The sequence below is a fragment of the Equus asinus genome, chromosome 4, assembly GCF_041296235.1.
Source record: "Equus asinus isolate D_3611 breed Donkey chromosome 4, EquAss-T2T_v2, whole genome shotgun sequence".
Classification (NCBI taxonomy): domain Eukaryota; kingdom Metazoa; phylum Chordata; class Mammalia; order Perissodactyla; family Equidae; genus Equus; species Equus asinus.
The window spans coordinates 27,275,801-27,296,541 of record NC_091793.1 but is presented as its reverse complement, the minus strand read 5'-3'; the positions used below and the strand labels follow the sequence as shown (position 1 = coordinate 27,296,541).

Genomic DNA, 20,741 nt, shown 5'->3' with positions numbered 1-20,741 from the left:
CCACTTGGCAGCTGCTGGGATGTGAGGGCCCTTCAGCATCCCCGGCCCCTCCCGCGGTGCAAGGTTATGGCAGGTACGGGATCTTCACACTGGCAGGTGCTGCGAAGCAGTCCCAACTGGGTTCACTCGGGCAGCTGACTCATTGGCGGTTGGGGCCGGCTGGCACAGGACTGCTGATACCACATGTGCAGAAGGTCACTCTTCAGCCAGGCCCAACTCCTTGACCCAAGCCCTGGGCCGAGACACACAGCCTTCCTGCTGTGGGAGGGAGGTGGGCCATTCTCTCACTGAATTCTCACAACTCGGTGCAGTTTTAATTATGACTATCCCCATTTTGCGGGTGAGGAAATAAAGGCTCAGAGAGCTTCAGTAACTAGCCCTAGGTCACACAGCTCACGAAGTCTGATTTCCAGCCTAGGGCAGCTGGACTCCAAAGCTTATGCTTTAATCTTTCCTATTCCTCAATTCCCTACCACAGCTGAGCGTTTCATCCTTTCCTGTTAGCATTTGAGAGGAAAAAAACTCACTCAAATGTCTAATTCTACCACTTTCTGACTGTGTGACCTGGAGCAAGCTACTTAACTTCTCTGAGCCTCTATTTCCTTGTCCATAAAAGGGAGATAAATCTGCTATGAGAGTTATGGAGAATAACATAGAGGCACTTAGCAGAATGTCTGGTACACAGAAGTTGCTCAGTAAGTGTTAGTGAATGTTATTTATATTATTTTCACTAAGGGACTGGTGTGGCTGGGCTCCACCTGAGTGGTCCCAGGTTCTGAGACTGGGTCTGGAGGTCTGGAGACTGTGGCGAGCCTCAGGTCTGGGTCGGCCATGGCGAGCATCACGGCCTGAGTCCACCAACCCTTGGCGGTTATCTCATTGCAGATCAAATCCTGCTACTACCTGCCTTGCTACGTGACCTCCAAGAACGAGTGTCTCTGGACCGACATGCTCTCCAATTTCGGCTACCCTGGCTACCAGTCCAAACACTACGCCTGCATCCGGCAGAAGGGTGGCTACTGCAGCTGGTACCGAGGCTGGGCCCCCCCGGACAAGAGCATCATCAATGCCACAGACCCCTGAGCACCAGCCCCAGCCCCACCTCACCTCCCTCCCTCCCCACTGAGCTTCCCTCGGACACTAACTCTTCCCAGATGATGACAATGAAATTAGTGCCTGTTTTCTCGCAAATTTAGTACTTCGAACACTTAAAGAAAAGTCTATGCTGTCATATGGAGTTTCTTTGGAACCATCCTCCTGGCCCCACCCTACTCCTTCTCTTTGGTTTTGACATCACCTATTTCCACCCGGGAATTTTTGGTGCCATGCCAAAAAGAATGAGGAATGTACACGCCTCTTCTTCGTGAGAATATAATCTATATTTTTTTAGGAAAACAAAAATCGAGAAACTACCCTATTTGGGCATTGTAATACCTACTGCTTTTCCTTCTTCTCCAACTCCCCATCTCGCAGACCCTCCTGCTTTTGCCATTCTTCTCCACCACATAAAGGACACAGACCAGGAAGTTGCTGAAAGGCCAGCTGTTTCAGGATCAGTCAAGGGCAGCGAGCAGATAGACTCAAGGTACGCAGAAGATCTTACACCGAGGAGATGCTACTGCATGTCCCGACCAGACTGTGTCTGTGTCTGCGTGTACCATTGAGGGACGGAAGGAGGAAACTGGGGAGGGTCTGAGATGATGCAGCAAACACACACTCAATTCCCCCAGCCCAGTGATGCTTGGGTTGACCAGATGTTTCTGGGTCTGGAGCAAGCAGCCAGGCCAGAAGAACAGAACTTTCTTAGTTGAAGACTTAAACATCTGCCTGAGGTCAGGAGGCCGTTTGCCTGCCTTGTACAAAAGCTCAGGTGAAAGACTGAGATGAATGTCTTTCCTCTCCCCACCTCCCACAAGATTTCCTCCTGGAAAACTTTTCAGGAGATTTGGCCAGGAGCTTGCCTTTATGTAAATTGGAGAAATACACACACCGCACACTATCCACAGATATAGCCAAGTAGTTTTGGGGTAGAGAATACTATTTCCAAAGTAGTGTTTAGTTCACCTAGGGGGATGTGTTTGTATACACATGTGCATATACCCACACGGGGACATAAGCTAATTTTTTACAGGACACAGAATTCTGTTCAATGCTGTTAAATACGCCAATAGTTTAATCTCTTCTATTTTGTTGTCGTTGCTTGTTTGAAGAAAATCATGACATTCCAAGTTGATTTTTTTTTCATTTTAATTAAAATTTGAAATTCTGAACACCCTTGGCATCCTTCTAACTGGGGTCGTCTGACCTCTACCCCTCTCCTTCTCTCGTGCTTCATGTTTGGGGCCTTCAGTGAACTGCCTTACTGGCTTGGCTCAGATGGGAGATGAGAGTTAGTGTGGGTCAGGGGCCTGGGCACAGGAGGGAAAGCGGAGGGATATCCTGCCTTGGCTAGACAGCTACCTTTCCTGGGTTTGGGGACAGCTTGCTCCCCTTCCCTCAGCTCACTAGTGGGTAAATGCCACCTCCTGAGGTCCTCACCTTATGGAATTAAAATTCGTGGTCACTGGGGAAGCCTGACTTTGCAATCAGCTATAGGGTTTTTGTTGTGTTTTTTGAAATAAAATTATAATATAAATTGTCCAATGAAATAAAATTATTTTAAGTTTTAGTGTTGAAAGTGAGATGCCGAGAGTAGGTGACAATGGATATTTTACAGAGTTGGGGACGGTAGGATGGTGACATTTAACATGATTGCTCTTGTCTCTGTCTCCTTTTTTAGATTATGGGTATTTATCCTCTATTAGTATTTGTATCTTCAGTTCATTCCACTTTAGGAAACGGAGCTGCCAATTGAAACAGGAGAAAAAAAAAAAAGACGCAGACAACACGTTGTGATGTCTGGCACACACACACAAATGCCCAGGCAAGGTGTTTGGCAGAACCCCAGAGCGGGAAGAGAGTGCAGGCATCCGGTTTCCTTGGGATCGATTTCATTACATTGTACCTTTCACATTGTGGTCATGCCATTTGGCAGACAAGAAATGGGAGGCTTTGCCCTCTCAGTGGGGCAATGTGAGCAGAAGGAGCTGAGGTCAGAGGGCCAGTGGTTTTAAGGGGTGAGCCCCAGACTTGGTGTTTTAAGACTTTTTTCATTTCGACTTCAAAATCTTGCAAGGTGGAACCACTGACCCAACCCGCATAGGTGCTCTTCCACAATCAGACATCAGCGTGTCCTCTACGAGGCATCCGGCCATTCTTGGTCCCTGGTGGGGTCCCCTCCACTCACACAAGGAGGGACTTGGGGTCAGGCCCGAGCATGAGTCACCTGAAGTTTCCCTGCGGAGTAGAAAAGTTGGCAAAACCATAGTCCCATCTGCCAGGCCCTGATGAGGAGAACGGCAGGTCCTGGGCAAAGAAGGGTCCTTTGCAAAGCGACATTGTCGGAGGGCGGTTTTTGAGCTTTCTGTAAGCTATAGCTTTGTTTATTTCACCTGTTCACTTACTGTATAATTTAAAATCATTTATGTAGCTGAGACACTTCCGTATTTCAATCATATTGCGAGCGTTTTATTTTGCTAAATCTTGTGTCATGTGTAGGCTGTAATATGTGTACATTGTGTTTAAGAGAAAAACAAAAATAAAACCCACATGCCGCCATTTTCCTGAATCAAATTCTACAGTGGAATGGAGGGTGAAACACTTCTGTGCAGGCAGCTAGACTGGCCAACTGGGGAAACCAGGAAGAGCTAGTGCTGGAGATTCCCCCAGCCTCCTCCTGTTGGCATCCCAGGGCTTTCTGGAGTAGGAAGGAGGAGGGAAAAAATAGCAAGCACGTTCACATCCTTGCTCTGTATCAACTGGCCCTGGGCAGACTGCTGGTCATTCCCATTCTTTTTCCCCCTAGTCCCTTTGTCCACCCAATTGGGAAGCCATGATATTTCCTAAAAATCCAGGGCCATGGGGGCTATGATTTCAAGATCTCTTGGCCTCCCCTGGCCATCTCTTTTGCCTCCCTATCCAGAAAGTGCCACACCCAGGCTCTTGCCTCTCAGACCAGTACTGCATCTGGCCAGGGTGGGAAACGCTAGGAAACTCGGGTCCTTTACCCTCATCCAGACCCAGACCTACCACATGGTGGTCCAGCCATAGCCCACGAGCACCATATTTCATGCTGTGGTTCTTGAACAATTAAAGAAGCAAATGACTTATTGGAACAGCTCTGTCTTGGGGATACTGTGACCCCCAGGAGACAGCACCCTCCCCTGCCCCAGCCATTCATCTTGTGCTTGACGATCACCAATATGGATTACCCCAAGATGACACCCAAGTGTTTGGCTCCTGGCTACCTAAAGTAAAAAATCACTAAAATAATTTTACAAAAGAAAAACACTTGGGAAATCTGACAGCAAAAGCAAAACAGAATGGGGGAGGAAGTAGGAAGGGGAGTGTGGATATCAACACATGAGAGGTGCTTGGGAAGTGTGCAGAGAGGAAGAACTTAGAGATGGTTCAGGCTCTGAGGGGAGGAGCTTTGTAGATCCTCCTGTGCCCCCTACTTCCCCATTAGCCAGTCTGCTATCCTGAGACCCAGAAGTGATGGAGAGAAACCAACCAGAGAAAACCCTGTCTGGAAGGAATGTATTTGTTGCTAAATTTTGTAGCACTGTTTACAGTTTTCCTCCATGTTATTTATGAATTTTATATTCCGTGAATGTATATTGTCTTGTAATGTTGCATAATGTTCACTTTTTATAGTGTGTCCTTTATTCTAAACAGTAAAGTGGTTTTATTTCTATCACACACCTGCAGTCTCTCACCTTCTTGTGTCCTGACCGTCGTTGCGGGTTCTATAGACAGCAGAGGACCTTGGAAGCGGGTCCTGTCTGCCTGGCTGCAGGCCATGCACACTCCCCTCCCTCCACTGACTTCTATGGTGTGGGCCCACCCTGCCCCAGGCCTTTCCCCGGGCAGGAGGAATTTCAGGAGGCATCTTTCTGGCTGCTAATCCAGCCTTGACCTGGCTCCCTGGGTTCAGGCCAGGGTTCTCCCCAGTTCTACATAATCTGGATCTCTAATTTACCTTATTAGTGGTACAGGTATTCCCAGACTGGGGCCCTGACTTAGCCTCCCTGGTTTTCTTCCTAAGAATTTCAGCCTGGTGGAAGTGGGAGGGGAAGGCCGCAAACAGCAGTCCTTGATGCCAAATGCCTGCCTGAAATTCCGAGTGTGGCTCAGCCGAGTTGGGTATGCCAGGAACTCACGAGGCCCCACTACAGCGGAGAGCCCCCCGCGCCCCCAGAGCTTACAGCTGGGCCTGTCAGCCTCAATGGGCTGCGCTGGTTGATGGCACACCCCTCACCCAACTTTCATCCCATCGTTGACAATGTTCCAGGTTCCAGCTTTGCCCTTATTTTACGGGTATTCTACATTGAGCGTCTACTATGTGTTGGGCACAGGGCTCGTTATACACGTGATTACATTAAATCTCAACAGCCTGATGAGGTTTTGTCACTCCCATGCATGGTTTTCAGCTGAGGAAGCTGAGGTGCACAGAGCTTAATTTCACTGCCCGAGACCTAGGAAGTAGGCAGACGTGGGATTCAAACCCAGGCTGGTTTGATGATAGACCTCGAATTTCCTCCACTGTGTTCACACTTTATTGGAATAGGCTGGGTTCCCCATGCCCTTCTTATTCCACCCAGCACAGCCTGGATCCCGTGACTCTCACTGGGTCAGACAATAGGGAAGGATAATCCATGGGCAACCTCTCTGCCTGGTCAGCCTGCTCCCACCTGCAGCCTGCAGCCCTACCCATCAGTGACTCCAAAGAGAACTGTCCGGTTCTGCTGCCTGAGCTTGGGATTCCACAAACAGACCTCACTCCCCAGCTGGGACTATCAGAAACCCTGTTAACTGTCCTGTTCCCCAAAACTCACATTCCTCCCAAGGAAACTTTGGCACCACGGCCTTGAACTCCTTTGACCAGTTTGAGAAGACCACCAACCACGTAAACAGCACGTCATGGTCTGTATCCAGCTGCCCGGAACTCCTCCGCCCAACTCCTTCCGGCTGCAGGATGGAGAGCTCTCCACCCCATTCAAAAAGACGTTAACCTCTCCCACCCAGCTATCCTCCAAATGGGAGGCTATTCCACGTACCAAGCTAAGCTCCAACTACCTCCCAGAGACGTCCTCAGGTATATTCAAACGTCAGAATGCAAAGAGGACATGAAAGAAAACTGTCCTCCAACAATCAATGCAAATCAAATATTACTGCTTTTATTAAAATACGAGTTGAAACCAGGTCCCACAGAGGGCTGAAGGGAAATAACATCCCACATTGAAAATCTTTTATCTTTATATCAACCTTTGGCTCCAACATGCCAGCTCAAGTTGTCCCCTGATTTGCAGAAAATTCCCGATGTCCCAAGGAATGCCGTCCACCTTTGTCACTTGCCCTGCTGCCTGAAATTTCACCCGGAGAGATCCCTCTTTCCTTGGGAAGGCCAGGCATTCCCAGAGGACGTCACAGCTCTTCCTTAGAGCCAGGTGGTCAGGGAGCAGCCCCTGAGCCCAGCTCCTCTGTCCATAAGGACCGAGATGTGAACATCTGTGTTTGTTCCGTATCACAAAAATAAGCAGAGTAAAAACAGGCACTCACCATCGGCTTATGGTTGGGGAAGAACGTTTGCTCTACAAGTGGGAACTTCTCAGGACCCAGGGAGTGGAAGATCTTAATGAGCTGAGAGAACTGGGACAGAAGAGGAGAGAACATTGGTCAACTGTTGCTACCTGGCATGGCGAAACTGCCCATGTGATGCCTTAGGCATCTGACTGCTCAGAGCTAAGCTCCAGTAGGTCTTCCCAGCCTATGGGATAAAAGCCAGAGTCCTTGGCTGGACATTCATCCTCTCCATCATCTGGCTGCATCAAGCCCTTCATTCCTGCCAGACCACTGAGTTCAGCTCAATCACATTTAACGAGCATTGACTAAACCCTCGGCATCTCACACAAGCATTGCTGACATTCACACCACGGCCCCAGCCTTCAATGCCCTTCTTTCTCGAGAGGCGCAGCGTGTAGTAGTTTATGGCGTAGCCTCTGGGTTCAAATTCTCCACCACTTACTAGCTGTGCAACCTGGGAAGTCACTTTAGGTTTCTGAGCTTCAGTTTCCTTATTTGTAAATGGGGAAAACAGGACTGTTGTAAGGATTAAACGTACTGGGTATTAAAAGCAGTGCCTGGTCCATAGAAGTACTCAAATGTTAGCACTCAAATGTTAATAATAAAGATTTTCACTGCTTTTGTGCCCCTCTTGTTTCCAACAGCTCGAGCTGCGTCCCTTCCACGCTGTGCTGCTCCTGCTTTGGCACTTCCTTGTTTTGCCATGGAAGGAGCTACTGTCCCCAGAGCTGGGGGTAAGCTCCCAAAAGGCAGGCCTTGGACTCATTCTTCTCCACCACCTGACACCACTCAGCATCCTTGGGAGCTCACTTTGTGCACGACGTTGCACTTTAATATTGGGGCACCAAGCTGAACATGGCAGACCAGGCCTTGAGAGAAGACAGACTGTGGGCAGATGGTGGGGATACCAATGTCTTGCTGGAGGGAAGCAAGGGAAGTTGTGGGACCTGGGAGAGGGACAGAGGGGGCATCAGGATGACTACTTGGAGCAGATGACATAAGAGAAGGAGGAAGGGCATTCCAGTGCGCAGTGAGACTAGCGTGTGCTGAAGACACTCGGGAGCAGTTGCCATGGTTGTGGCCTTGGGTATGGAGGATGGTGACAGAGGAGGCTGGAAGATGATCCATCACAGAACACCAGGAGCCTTAAAGGCTGGACCAAGGAGCTGGGAATTCACCCAGAAGGTGAAGGGGAGCAAGCAGGGAAGAGCAAGGTAGATTCTGATCGGAAAGAAGGAATAAACTGCAACTTGTGGCCTCATGTGGATGCCCAATGGCTAGAGGAGGAGCGAAGTCTTGTGCCAGACAGGCTTGGGGTAACTCAACACTACGAGCTCAGACAGCGAGAATGGGGTAACTTAGGAAGGTTCTGCATCAGACCAGTATTGGTCTGCAAACTCTTGGGCTGTGGCATGCAGCTGCGGTGCAACATGGAGTCAACTTAGAGGGTTAGCAAGACCTCAGAAATATGGGAAATGATGGGGAAGGGGTCCCTCACTTTACAGATAAGGAAACGGAAGTGCAGAGAAGGAGAGGAATTCCCTGATCAAGCACCCGAGTTTGGGAGATGCCCAGCTTCACCACTTACTATCAGCTACACGCGTCTCAGTTTCCTTATCTGTACAATGGAGATATTACAAGTACCTACTCGTCAGGGTGGTTCTGAGGATTAAACACAATATGCGTGTTAAGGGCTCAGCGCAGAGCACAGTTAGTGCTAATGGATGATAGCTGCCACCATCGTGATGACGATGTGGAAAATGAGGAGGGTGGGCTCATGCTATCTAGGACCCTTTTTGAACAGTGGCACTTGAATCTGGGATGTCACAGGCCAAAAACCTCAGTTAGGGCAGGATGAGAAGGAGACCAGAGCTATGGTAATAGTGGTTAAAGACCATCCATATCTATTAAAGTAATGCACGAATTCATTCAATAAATACTGAATGCCAACTCTGCAGAGACCTTGTTCCAAGCTCTAGGGACAACAATAATTGTCACCATTTACTGAGTGTGTATTTGATGCCACCCACTGTTGTAAGCACTTTACATGTATTAACTCATAACCCTCCCAGGAAGGCCCTATTATTATCGTCATTTTACAAATATGGAAAATCAACTCAGAGAGGTTAAACAAGTTTCTCAAGGCTACACAGCTCATAAATGGAGAAAACTGGACCTAGGCAGTCTGGGTCCAGAGCCCATGTTCTCAAGCACTGCCCTCCCACCAGGAGACCACACAGAGAGACAGCTAAAGAAGAGACAAGCTGGCTAAGAGCTTGGAGCACACTTCCTTCCATCAACCTCCACGTTTCCTGTTCCCCTTCTCTGCTTTATTTTCCCCTTGGCAGTTACCATATGTCATATTACATATTGGGCATATTTATTAATGTACTAGGGTGCCCCTGCTCCCTAGAACGTAATATCCACGGGTGGGAATTTTGGTCTGATCCGCTCACTGCCATGTTCCTAGGACTTAGAACAGTGCCAGGGACATTGTAGCTGCTCAATAAATATTAGTTTCATGAATGAATTCCTTCTAGTAGGGGAGCCAGATAATGTACAAATGAATGGATAAACAGATCATTCCAGGTAGAGATAAGTCTTTGGGGGAAAATAAAGCAAGGTAAGAGATTTGAGAGTATTGGGGAATAAAGGGGTGGCATTTTAGGAAAAGCCTCTCTTACAGGTAACATTTGAACCGAAACTCAACAAAATCAAGTGAATGAATGAGACTAATGAATAAAAGGCGGGGGAATCAAGTCTTGGGGGTTGGAGAGCGATGGCTTCAAGTTCTGGTTTCACCTCTCACCGGCCACATGACCCTGGACAGGCCCCTTAACTGCTCTGAAGCTGAGCTTCCTTCTCTGTAAAGTGGAGCGATGATGCCCATTCACATGAGAGTGATGGCAGGAGCACTGGGAGGCACGGATTTCTGGTATATAGTAAGTGCTCAGTAAATGAAGCCTGCTGTTAACATGATGATCTGATAGAATATTGGTAAGAAGAATATGGTACCCCTTCTTACCACTAATATTATGATAACAACACTGTATCATAATATATTATTATATAATATTTGTTAGGTGATAATTATAAGAAGAGGTCTGGGGTCCAAGCGGCTGATTCAATTGCTCCTTTCATTACTGAGGCCTCCATGCTGGGGAATGGGCCCATTTCAGGGCTGGGTGGCCACCCGCTGCCTCCCACTTTGCTCCAGGTCAGCCTGGCCCATCACCTACCACCCAGGGCTTGCTGCAGAAGTTGTACACGGAGTAGAGAGAGTTGACAGCGGGCAGCCCTCCATACTGGAGGCCGATGACCAGGCTGCGGTAGTCTTCACCCAGGGCCATGCTGTAGGCGTGCTGGCGGACCAGGATGAAGTCCGGCTTGAAGGATCTGCCAAGAGAGGGGCCGACAGCAGCGTTACCACACCGTACATTGATGGAAAACCAAGGCATCAGGGACAGCACTGACCCAGCATGGCTGCTGCCCACAGGGAACCCTCAGTTCAGAATGGGGATGGGGTGGGGGAGTGTGGATGAGGAGGGTCAGATGGAAACACAGCAACTACCAAGTAAGCGGAAGAAAACTCACTATCTTCTGTTCTTTTTCAGTTGTTTTCTAAATTTTCTATATTGAACAAGTATTTTATTTGCAATCAGAAAACAATGTATCAAATAAGTCAGTGAAGATGCTGCAATTTTACTAGGCACTGTGGTGAATGCACATATCACCTTACTGAATCCACACAGCTGCCCCAGGACATGAGTACTGCTGCCATCAACTCCATTTTATAGATGAGCAACCGGAGGTTCAGGAAGATGAAGTCACTCCCTCCAAAAGACGCTCAGTGGGTAAGCGGCAGGGCCAGGTCTATGCAGGCTCATGGCCCTGTTCGCCACCACCATGCAGCAAGGCTTACCTCTCATCTATTTCAAATGTGTCCTGTCCTTTTCAAGTAGCAACCTCTGGAAAGCAGTTAAGAATACTAATGCGATGGTGAGGACATGCCAAGCTCTTTGCTAGGTCCTCCTGGAGATCCGATCCTGATTGATGCTCACAAGCAGACCTGGATAAGGTCGGGATTATGTCCCCAATTTATAGATGGGAATACTGCAACTCAGAGAAGCTGTGAACTTCCCCAAATCACAAAGCTGGAAGCAGGAGAGCCACATTTGAACTCAGGTCATTGGGCTCCAAGTCCATACACTTTTCCCTCCATCACACGGCTCCAGGTGGATTCACACATTGTTTTATTCACACCGTGAAGGATCCATCTATTTCAGGATTCCTCACGTGTAAGTCACACAAGAAAATCAGCCTCACATTAGGAGGCGGTTCACACTCAAAATGGTGTGATCCATTTGGCTCACCCAGAGTGGGACCCTTATAAGGCGTCAGATAAATTGCATCTCCTTAAAATAATTCAAATGTAAATTAAAACAACTGTCAAAGGAAAGGACTCTGCTCCCCTGAAGACAGAAGGAAAGAATGCGCTGCAGGTGCAGACGCTTCTCAGATTGTTGAGCTTGGGCCTCATTGTGCACCCCTCCCAGGGTCTGGAGCCGCGGGAGCAGGGGTGTGATAAGCACGTGTGGAAGGAATGAATGATGCACATGAACATCATCTCCTCATCCCCAAAGGAAATGGCAAGGGTCTTCCCCGCTAAGTTCTCACTCATGCCGACGGGGACCACATGGACGGTGACAGCGCAAGTATGGCTGACACTGTGCTCACAGAAGTGGTCAATCATGTCACTTTGTGGTTAGGATTAGGGTTGGGTTAGAAGCTTGGAATGGCTATGCCTGTGTCCTTATTGCATTCTTAGAGATGAGCTAGTCCAAGTCGAGAATTTTACAGATGGGGAGACCGAGGTCTGCAGCAAGGCAGTGACATGTCCAAGGTCACCAGGCAAAACCGTGGCAGAGCAGGAGGTCACGCCCAGGTCCCTGCTCCCACTTTCCTGTTCTTTGGGCTCAGCTTTGATGCCTCCTACAGCAACACAGATGGAAGGAAGAGATGAAGGTGGTGCGCATGTGTCTCTAAGGGGACAATAGGGAGCACTGTCTTGAAATATCACCATTTTCTGCTTTTATCTGGTTTTTAAAGTAATGCGTGTTCCTCATGCAAAATATGAAGTTAAATAAAAATTTGGAAAACATAAAGAAGTAAACAAAATTACCCATAATCCTCAACTCAGAGAAAATCTCTAATAAGCTTTCTATGTGCGTGTTTCCTTATATGCATATTACAATCCAATTACCTATTTTAATATACATAATATGCATTCATACTCATATTTGATTTCAAGCTTTCTAGAAATTGTGATTTTTCTGTTTTCCACATATAGTGTGAGCATTTCTTCTACTATCGAAATCTCTTCAAAAATATCACTTCTAACGGCTAAGAGTCCGCTGAATGGGTACACCACAATTCAGTCAACCGACCATCTACTATTATCAAGTGGGCTGTTACCAATATTTCACACGCGTACATCTTTGCACACAAATCAATGCCTTCTTTTTCAACTATTTCCTTAAAACAGATTCTAAGAATTGGGATTACTGGGTTAAAGGGTATGAACTCTTTTTTTCAGGTATTCAAAAAAGTGCCCCCTTTTAAAGGCGCCCGTCACCAATTGCACATGACAGCATGCATCTCACCTCAGCCTCACCAGCATTGCGGTTTTTAAAAACTACATTTTTCAATTTGATAAGCAATTTTCCCCAAAAGATACCCTGTATCCCACTGCTGTTTTAGTTTGCACTCCTGATTTTAGTGAGATTGAGTACTTTTATTAACCATTTGCATTTTCTTTTCTGCAAAAGTCTGCTCACATCTTTCCCCATTTTTAAAAACGGGGTCTTACTGTTTCCTCATGGATGGAGCTCTGTACTATATCAGGATGCTTCCTTTTATCTGTCGTGTGTGGCAATGCTTTTACTAGTTGTTTTCTTGTCTTTTCTTTTTTTTTAATGTCCGTGCATCTTAAAAAAACAAGTAAACACATTTCCCATTCCTTCCGAGTCGAATCTATCAGTCTTTCCCTTTTGATTTTTCTCTCTGCTTTGATGCTCAGAGGCTCCTCCGGGGCCTGGATTCTGACAACGGGATGCCCCCTCGTCCTGGGATGTGGTTTCCCTCACCGACATCAGTTGTGGTAAACTTAGTGTCTCACTACGGGTAACTCCACTCTGCTCCAAGAGGAAGTAATTAAAGGTCTCATGCTGGCTGGCCTGCCAGTTTGTTACTGTTTGTGCAGAACTCAAAAGAGGCACAGAGCCTAGGGGCGAAAAATCTGGCTACCTCGAAAAAGAGGGTGCCCTTCCAAGAGGAGCATCCAATGGCCTGTCCTGGGAGACGCCAACTCCAGTCCCAGATATTATGGTGCTTTCTCACGAGGAGTTCTAGAACTCACCGCTAAACTGGAACCTTTTTCATTCTTTGAAATAAGAGTAGTGATCACCTCCTCTTTGTCTTTAAGGATCTGAAAATCCACCTCAAGATTCCATACTCAAAGTGCTCTTTCAAAAGTATGCATCACTTCCCTGTTTAAAACCCTCTGAAGGCTTCCTCTTTCTGACAGCAGATCCTCAGCTCCTTACGATGGCTCAAGGCCCCAGCCTACCTCTCCATCCTCACACCTACTTTTCTCTCCTCCCTCACCTCCACTAGAGCCACACTGACACCCTCCCTTCCTCTAATTCTCTCCCTGGAAGCTCTTCTCCCAAATTGTGCATGGGTGTCTCATTCTTATCACTCTCTCATCAGCTCAAGTTCATTTCCTCAAAGACACCTGTCCTGTTCACTCCATCAAAATTTGCCCCAATTCTCATGGTGTCCTATTTTCCTTTCTTAACAGCTCTTGTGACAATCGTATTTCTCCTGTTTATCTGTTTAGATGTTTCTTGTCTGTCCCTTCCCTCTAAACATATCAGCTCAGTGAGAAGAGGGGACCTGCCCATCTTGGACAAACTAGACCATCCCAATGTTTTTAAATGTGTGATTGAGTTAATGAACACACATATAAAGGAATGAATAAATGAACGGACACAAAGTGGAATGGCCACTGGAAAAGGGAGGGACCTCTTTCCTTGTGGTCCTAGAGAAGAGAACGAGGGCTGACGGCCATGTTGCCATGAGACACCACGTGGCCTCTAATAACCAGGGGCTGCCTTACAAGCTAATGAGTTCTGTCTTCCTGGAGATATATTAGCATCACCAAGAAGGTTTTAACTCCAGGGAATTCAAGTTGGACCCCACGACCCCTCAAGATGCTCAGATATGATATGTGGAAAGATAAACACTTTCTATGAGGGATATATCTGGGCAAACTGGGCATGTGTTCCACTTCAAATCCTGCCATTCACTGCTACATAGAATGCACAGGGTCCTGACAGCCCGGGGTTGAGGGGTTTGCAAGGAATGCAGAGAAATTAGTGGCTCAAGCCAGGCGACCTGTGGCATACGGTTCCTCCCTCCATATCCAGCACCCCAGGTTCTCTATCTGGTCAGGGAAGGGCCAAGTCCTCCATGTCACCCCAGCATCCCAGGATGTGGCTGCCAGCAGTTATCAGGCCCTGACAGTGGGCTGAGTCCCCTGTCTGGAGGCTGGAGATCCTGAGATGACCCCTGTTTTCAGGAAACTCACAATTTGAGAGGACTTGGGTACGATTCTAAAGGACAAGGAATTGCTAAATGAACAAATGAATAAGTGAGTGAAATAATAGAGGCATGTACAAGGTATGAGAGTGGACTGAAGAGTGTATTCAACTCTGGGGGTGGGTGTGAATGAGTGTGTGCTGGAAGGCACGGGGCTTGAGAGAAAAGGAGCGGTTTGTCATGTGGGCAGGGTTTTGCGGGTATCTCAGGTAAGGGATCAAGACCTGCAGACGAATGGATGGACCCTCGTAGCAGGGAGCATAGTGGACCGTGTTGGTTTTTGTTTTATCTGCTCAGTATCCTCCTTTTTTTTTTTTGAAAACAGAGCCCGTGATAAAATCTTCTCCAATCAAAGAACCACATTTCCTTGGGCAGTAACTGGTCTAAGGATTGCATCTCTGATGTAAAATGGGCCCATCAGAATCTCTCTGAGTGCTGGGAGAGGGGAGTGGCTGGCTGAGCCACGTGATGTAAACTGGGGTTGACGGACACCATTTTCTCCATACGTGGAGGGATCCTATCGGTAGGAGAAGTGCCACTGAGAACAGAGACAGGGAGGGAGGCAAAAGCCCTGTCCACATCTCTTGAGTCCCTGAATCCTGCTGAGCCTGACACCAGAGCCCTCTCTATCTTCTGAGTTATGTGAGATAGGGAGTATCCTGTTTTGCCCACAGTAGTTTGAACTGGGTCTGTTGCTTGCCATCACTATTGCTCTGACTGATATCAGGAGGACGTGGCAAAGTGTGCACCTGATTAGATGGCGGAAGTGTAAGGTCTGATGAGGTGGTAGCAAGAGATGAGGTTGGGCACAAAATCCCAACAACTCTCATGAACCCCTTCCCGCCCTTTGGTCTCCGCAGCCCCGCTGGGCCCAAGCCCTGTGCTTCTTATGCGTGGGCAGGACGGCCTCCTTCAATGCTACACAAGCTGGCACATCCTGGCTGCAGGCTGTATCTGGATTTTCTTGTTATTTCAGCTTTACACTTAACAGGAGCCGTATTATTTGGGTTTCTCATTGCAGGTATTTCTCAGAAGAGGCTGGCAGCGCTGGAGAGGAAATCAAGGACAACGTATAATTAAATAGTAGAGATGGGACAGGTGATGTGTTGCAGGGACATTACTGGGTGCTTCAGGCAGCATCAAGACACGGGGGGCCAAAGGCTAAGTGACTTTTAACCATGGGAGAAGTGTAATAATTCCCTCAAATATGCCGAAGCCTGCAGCGGCAAGAACAGCTCTTGGCTGGGCTTTGCCTGGGACCTAAGTTAATAAGCAGGAGCCTCATTATTCTCGGCCGCTTGACTGCTCTTTGTAATGGTTCCCTGTTCCCCAAGAGCTGGGTTGACAAAGGGGGATGCGGATGCTGATTTTGGTCACATGGCTGACCCATCACCCCAGCCCTGACCCCAACCGTGCCTGGGAAGGCTCTGGACTTTCCGGCGTCTGCGCCCACCAGTAGAGAGACTTCAGGTTTTCCTCTTCACTGTCTCCACACTCCCCACAACCCTTCTCCATGTCCCTCCACCTCTGAAAATTCAACCTCGGGTACCGAATCTGGGGGAAGGAAACCAAGAGAGCTGAGCAAACCAGCAAAAACAGGTGTCACAAGGAAAAGGAGAGGGGAGATCAAAACATTCAATTGGTCTCCACACTCCTGAAGGCTTATGGACCACTGTCCCTCTGCAAAGAATGGAGCAGAGGAGATGTGCACGCTTTGCAGACGGAGCACTTCAAACGGGCCATATGGAAGGACTTTGGGAATTAGTGATGCTTCCCGCCAGTCTGAGGACTGCAAGAAATTAGTCCAGGCCGAAAAGAAATTAGGTGGCAGCCAACCAAGAATCTGGCAAAGAGCGGACAACAGGATGCTGCATGGAGGCCTGTGGGGCCCGCACGGCAGCTGCCAGCTGCACGGCGTGTGACGGTGGGGAAGGGGCCCAGTGGGGTTTACGGACAGCAGGGCTCTCTGATGAATCCCAGGGCCCTCTTTGTAAACTACTAGGAGGTTAATAAAACACAGACATGAGTTACCGGAGGAAGTTGACTTCCTCATCTCTCTTCTCTGCCTCAGAAACTCCGTCTCTTTATCCTGGTCTCTTCCTTCCCTTTCATTCCAGAAAAGGAGTCCTCAAGGCCCCATGCTTGCTCCATCCTCCTCCTCCATCACCCTGGGGATCCCACATGTTATGGGCTGAATTGTGTCCCCGAGAAAGATACGTTGACATCCTAAGCCCTGTTACCTAACCTTATTTGGAAATAGGTCTTTGCACATTTAATCAAGTTAAGATGAGATCATACTGGAGTAGAGTGAGCCCTACTCCAATGATGGGTGTCTTTATAGGAAGAGGGAAATGTGGACACAGACACACAGAGAGGAAGAGGAGAATGCCATGTGAGGAAGGACTCAAAGACTGGAGGGATACGCCTACACGCCAAGGAACGCAAATGATTGCTGGCAACCACGAGAAGCCAGGAGGAGGAAGGCAAGGACCCTCACTTCGATCCTTGAGAGGGAGCCGGGCCCTGCTGACACCTTGATCTCAGACTTCCGGCCTGCAGAATTGTGGGAGAATAAATTTCTGTTGTTGACGTCACCCAGCCCATGGTACTCAGTTACCGCAGCCTCGGGAAACGGACACAAGGCACATCCCCAATATTTCCTCTTGCTGGCAGCTTTCAGAGCTTTCTCGCTTCCTTTGTGCTTGTGTGTATCCATCCACAGCCCCCTCTCCAGTTCCCAAACCATGATCTCAGCGCCAACAATAGGAATACCCTCACTTCAAGGTTGAAAACGAATCAACAGTTAAGCGATGCTCATGTCTACATAAAAGAATTAACAAATCGACACATCGAGAAACGCACGGAGACTAGTTTGGAAGGTTGTTCATCAAAATGCTGACCGGATTACCCTGAAAGGTGAAATGGGGAAAGGCATTGTTACATTCTTCTTCAGACTTTGTGGTACTCTCTGAATTGAAAAAAAAAGAAAAGCACAGAGAAGTTTTATAAGCAGGAAAAAACAATGAGGTTATCTTCATTTTGGAAAAAATGATAGATGTAACAATGATGTCACATCATGGAAAATGCTTTTGGGACAATTTCACATGGATAAAACAATAAAGAAGAGAATCTGTGTTATGAGAAAAGCGCTATAAACATGATGGGCTTGGAAGGGGAGATGGAACATTGCTCATCTGTTAAGGTGGTGAGGCAGCAGGTGATTTCTTTTATTTTGAAAAATTTCCATTTTTGTTACAATGTGGTTTGGGAGTTAATCAAAACTTCCAGTTGGCGTCACTAAATAAATGGACGTGAAGCAAGTCCCCTCCACTTGGTCCGGCAACCATAAGCAGCCTGTTCTCTTCCTTCCATTGCTACACCTGTTGGACAAGCCAGTCTATGCCTGCCAGCCCCCATTCCCAGGTCCCCATCTCCATAGCTCTCTGCATCTGGCTGCCAGCACCCTTTCCACCCCAGCGACATCGCATTGAGGTCACTCCTAAATGCCAGACTCTGAGATGAAACGGGCTCTGCTATGCCCTCTTTCCCTGACTTCTAATAACAGCTAATGTCCTACGAGCCTCTCTTCTAAGCCCTCTGTGTATCTCCACTCATTTAAGCCTGAACAATCCTATGAAGCAAGTATTATTATCATCCCCATTTTCCAGATAAGGAAACTGAGGCACAGAGTGGTTACAGAACTTGCCAAGATCACACATCTGTTCATGGTGAAACCACGAGTCAAACCCAGAAGCCTGCTGGCTCCAGAGAAGGGTTTCCCAACCTCTGGACTTCTGACCTTTGGAGGTGGGTCATTCTTTGTTCTGGGGGGGCTGTCCTGTGCCTTGGAGGGTGTTAGGAACATCCCTGGCCTCTACCCACTAAAGGCAATAGCACCCCCGTGCCCAGTTGTGACAACTAAAAATGTCTCAAGACATTGCCAAGAGTCCTCTGGGGGGCAAGTTCCCTCAGGTGGACGACACTTCTGTCCTCAGTGGGCTCCGTGGCATGATCTCCATCCTCTCCCTCCACACCTTTTCCTCCCTGCCTTGAAGATGCCCTCCCCCCTTGTTTTCCACCTGCTTCCCCCTGGCTCCTCACTACACCATCTTCTCTCCTCCTGTGACTCTTCTGCAAGGCTTGGTGTTGATTCTCTACCTCATGGAATCATCTCCATTCAGTGGGTTTGCCCACCTTGTCCTCACAGGCGATAGCGAAAATGACTCTGATTTATAGAGCACTTCCTCTGTGCCAGGGATCATTTTTAGGCTTTTAATTGTGCTATCTTTAACCTTCGCAATGACCCTATAAGGAGGAGAGTGTTTTCAAGAAACGAAGGCACCAAGAGATTAAGCACAGCAAGAACAAGGTCCACAGGAGACGTGCTTCAAACCCAACGTGCATAACAAGCACCGTGCAACCAGCACCACACACCCACCCGGCTGCCTCATCATCAACTCAGCTCACTGTGCCTGGACCCCACGTCATCAGTCTCCCCCAGTGTGGCTCTCCTGGCTTGTATTATCCAAGATGCTCCCAGGAACCCAGGATCTGTCACCCTGAAGTCATCTGCGATTCTTCTCTCGACACCCCCTATGTAAGGAGCCTAGGATTTTTCCCTACACTTCTCGCTCGCTCCTCTCACTCTGGTTTTCCCTTCCATTGCCTCATGCCCAGGACACCTCGACAGACCCTCAGCTCCTAATGCCCAGGGTCACAAGTCCCTCATCTTCTTCTTCTCTGTAGTACAGGGTCTGACTCCGAATCCAGACTGCTGGGTTGTGAGTGAGTTCCCTGCCTCTGCCCCAGGGATGCCCAGCCTAAATTCTACAGAGCCTGAGAAAGTAACACCAGGGCTTAGTGAAGCGGGCCCCTCAGCGCTATTCCTCCAACACATTTGTTACTGCCGTTCAGGCAATTCCGAGTCCTAGTTACTTCTACCTGTCTTGTTGACCCATCCTCTCACCTTCCGGTTCTATATCAGATGATGCTCTGCTGCTATTACACAGCCAAGTTTTTCGGAACTGGGTGGCCAGGTCCTTCTTCCTAGTCTGTTTTAGTCTGGCAGCTCCACTGAAACCCATCCACCATGGGTGACCCTGCTGGTACCTGAAATGCCAGTGGCATAGCTTTCAGCATCACAGCAACGTGCAGCTGCCACAGCATGACAACCGACAGATTGGTGGCGTGGTTCCCTGACTGGGAAATGCACCCGGGTCGCTGCACTGAGAGCGCCGAATCTTAACAGCTAGACACCAGGGCTGGCCCTTCTAACACACACTCTCTTTGTTTCCATATTAAACACATAGGAATATTCTTAATTTCCACAGTGCTCCCTCCAACCTCTTTTGGAAGCTTGCACATCCCTACTCTATCTTTCATTTTCCCACTTTTGATAACTAGAGTACAAGAAACATTTCATTTTCTGTCGGAGACCATAACCTCTGATAAACGGCAGCTAACACAGGCCTCTGTGGAGAGCAAGGAGGAGAGGTGGGGGCTGGTGAAGCGAAAAACGGCCTGAGCGCCAGCCATTATGGCCACATAGGAATGAGGTCCCATAGCCCTAATGACTTTTTTAAAGAAGCCAAAATCTAGGTATTCATATGAAATTCGCAATTACTTAAAAGTTGATGACTCATTCGAAAGAATTTTTTTAAATCACCATGAAGGCTGGCACCAACAACAAATGAAGCAGGACCAGTATGGGAAAAATTCCAAGAAACTCAAAGCTGCAGCTTAACGGGTTGGTTGCGACCCAACTCCAGCATACGGTGGCCACGTGGAAAGACTCGGTCCAGGTTTACCAAATCCTCTGATTTTTTCAAATGAAGCCAGAAACCTGTCTTTTACGTGAAACCTTTTGTTTCAAATCTCTCCTTTTAAAAAATACTGGTCCACATTGTATGGGCAAACCAAACTTGTCTGGACAGGGTACGTGGCCTGAAAGCAGTCAGTGCGTGGTCTCCATCTTGGGGAGGTAACTCTCCCTCTAACAACCTATTCTGCATTACGCTCCTGGACTAATCTTAAAATCCTGCTTTCCTCAGGCCACCATGCTGTTCAAAACCCTCCCGCAGCCTCCACTGCCTACAGGTAGGAGTTCATACTTCTTTTCCTGATGCTCAGTCAGTGCTCCCCAGAAGGCCGTCTGGGCCTCCTCTTAGCTCCATTTCATCTGCGCTCCTAAGAAACCCTTTTGCCCAGGTCCACTGGCCGTGCCGTCCTCCACACTCATCTACCATCCATTCATATTGCACTCTGCCACACCAATCCCCATGGTTAGGAAATTGCCCCTTGAAAAGCCCCCCAACTTGAATCCCACTTCCTCAGCGATTTCTCTCTATCCTCCATTCCTGTCACCCTCAGCATGTCTCTCTCACGTGGAAATTACC

General features: G+C 48.1%; 2 protein-coding genes across 2 annotated transcripts in view; one reads left to right on the top strand and one right to left on the bottom strand.

The window, feature by feature from the left end:
- Positions 1 to 4,800, top strand: part of TIMP3 (TIMP metallopeptidase inhibitor 3) — a 58,036-nt gene extending 53,236 nt beyond the window's left edge. Inside the window, exon 5 of the mRNA XM_014852360.3 lies at positions 886 to 4,800. Within this exon, the coding sequence (XP_014707846.1) occupies positions 886 to 1,083 (198 nt within the window). The 3' untranslated portion in view covers positions 1,084 to 4,800. The remainder of the gene's footprint in view (positions 1 to 885) is intronic.
- SYN3 (synapsin III) overlaps positions 1 to 20,741 on the bottom strand; it is a 453,497-nt gene that overhangs the window by 295,400 nt on the left and 137,356 nt on the right. Inside the window, exons 5-6 of the mRNA XM_044780998.2 lie at positions 9,924 to 10,080; positions 6,661 to 6,750 (exon numbers count right to left, since the gene is read on the bottom strand). Coding sequence (XP_044636933.1) covers positions 6,661 to 6,750; positions 9,924 to 10,080 — 247 coding nt within the window. The remainder of the gene's footprint in view (positions 1 to 6,660; positions 6,751 to 9,923; positions 10,081 to 20,741) is intronic.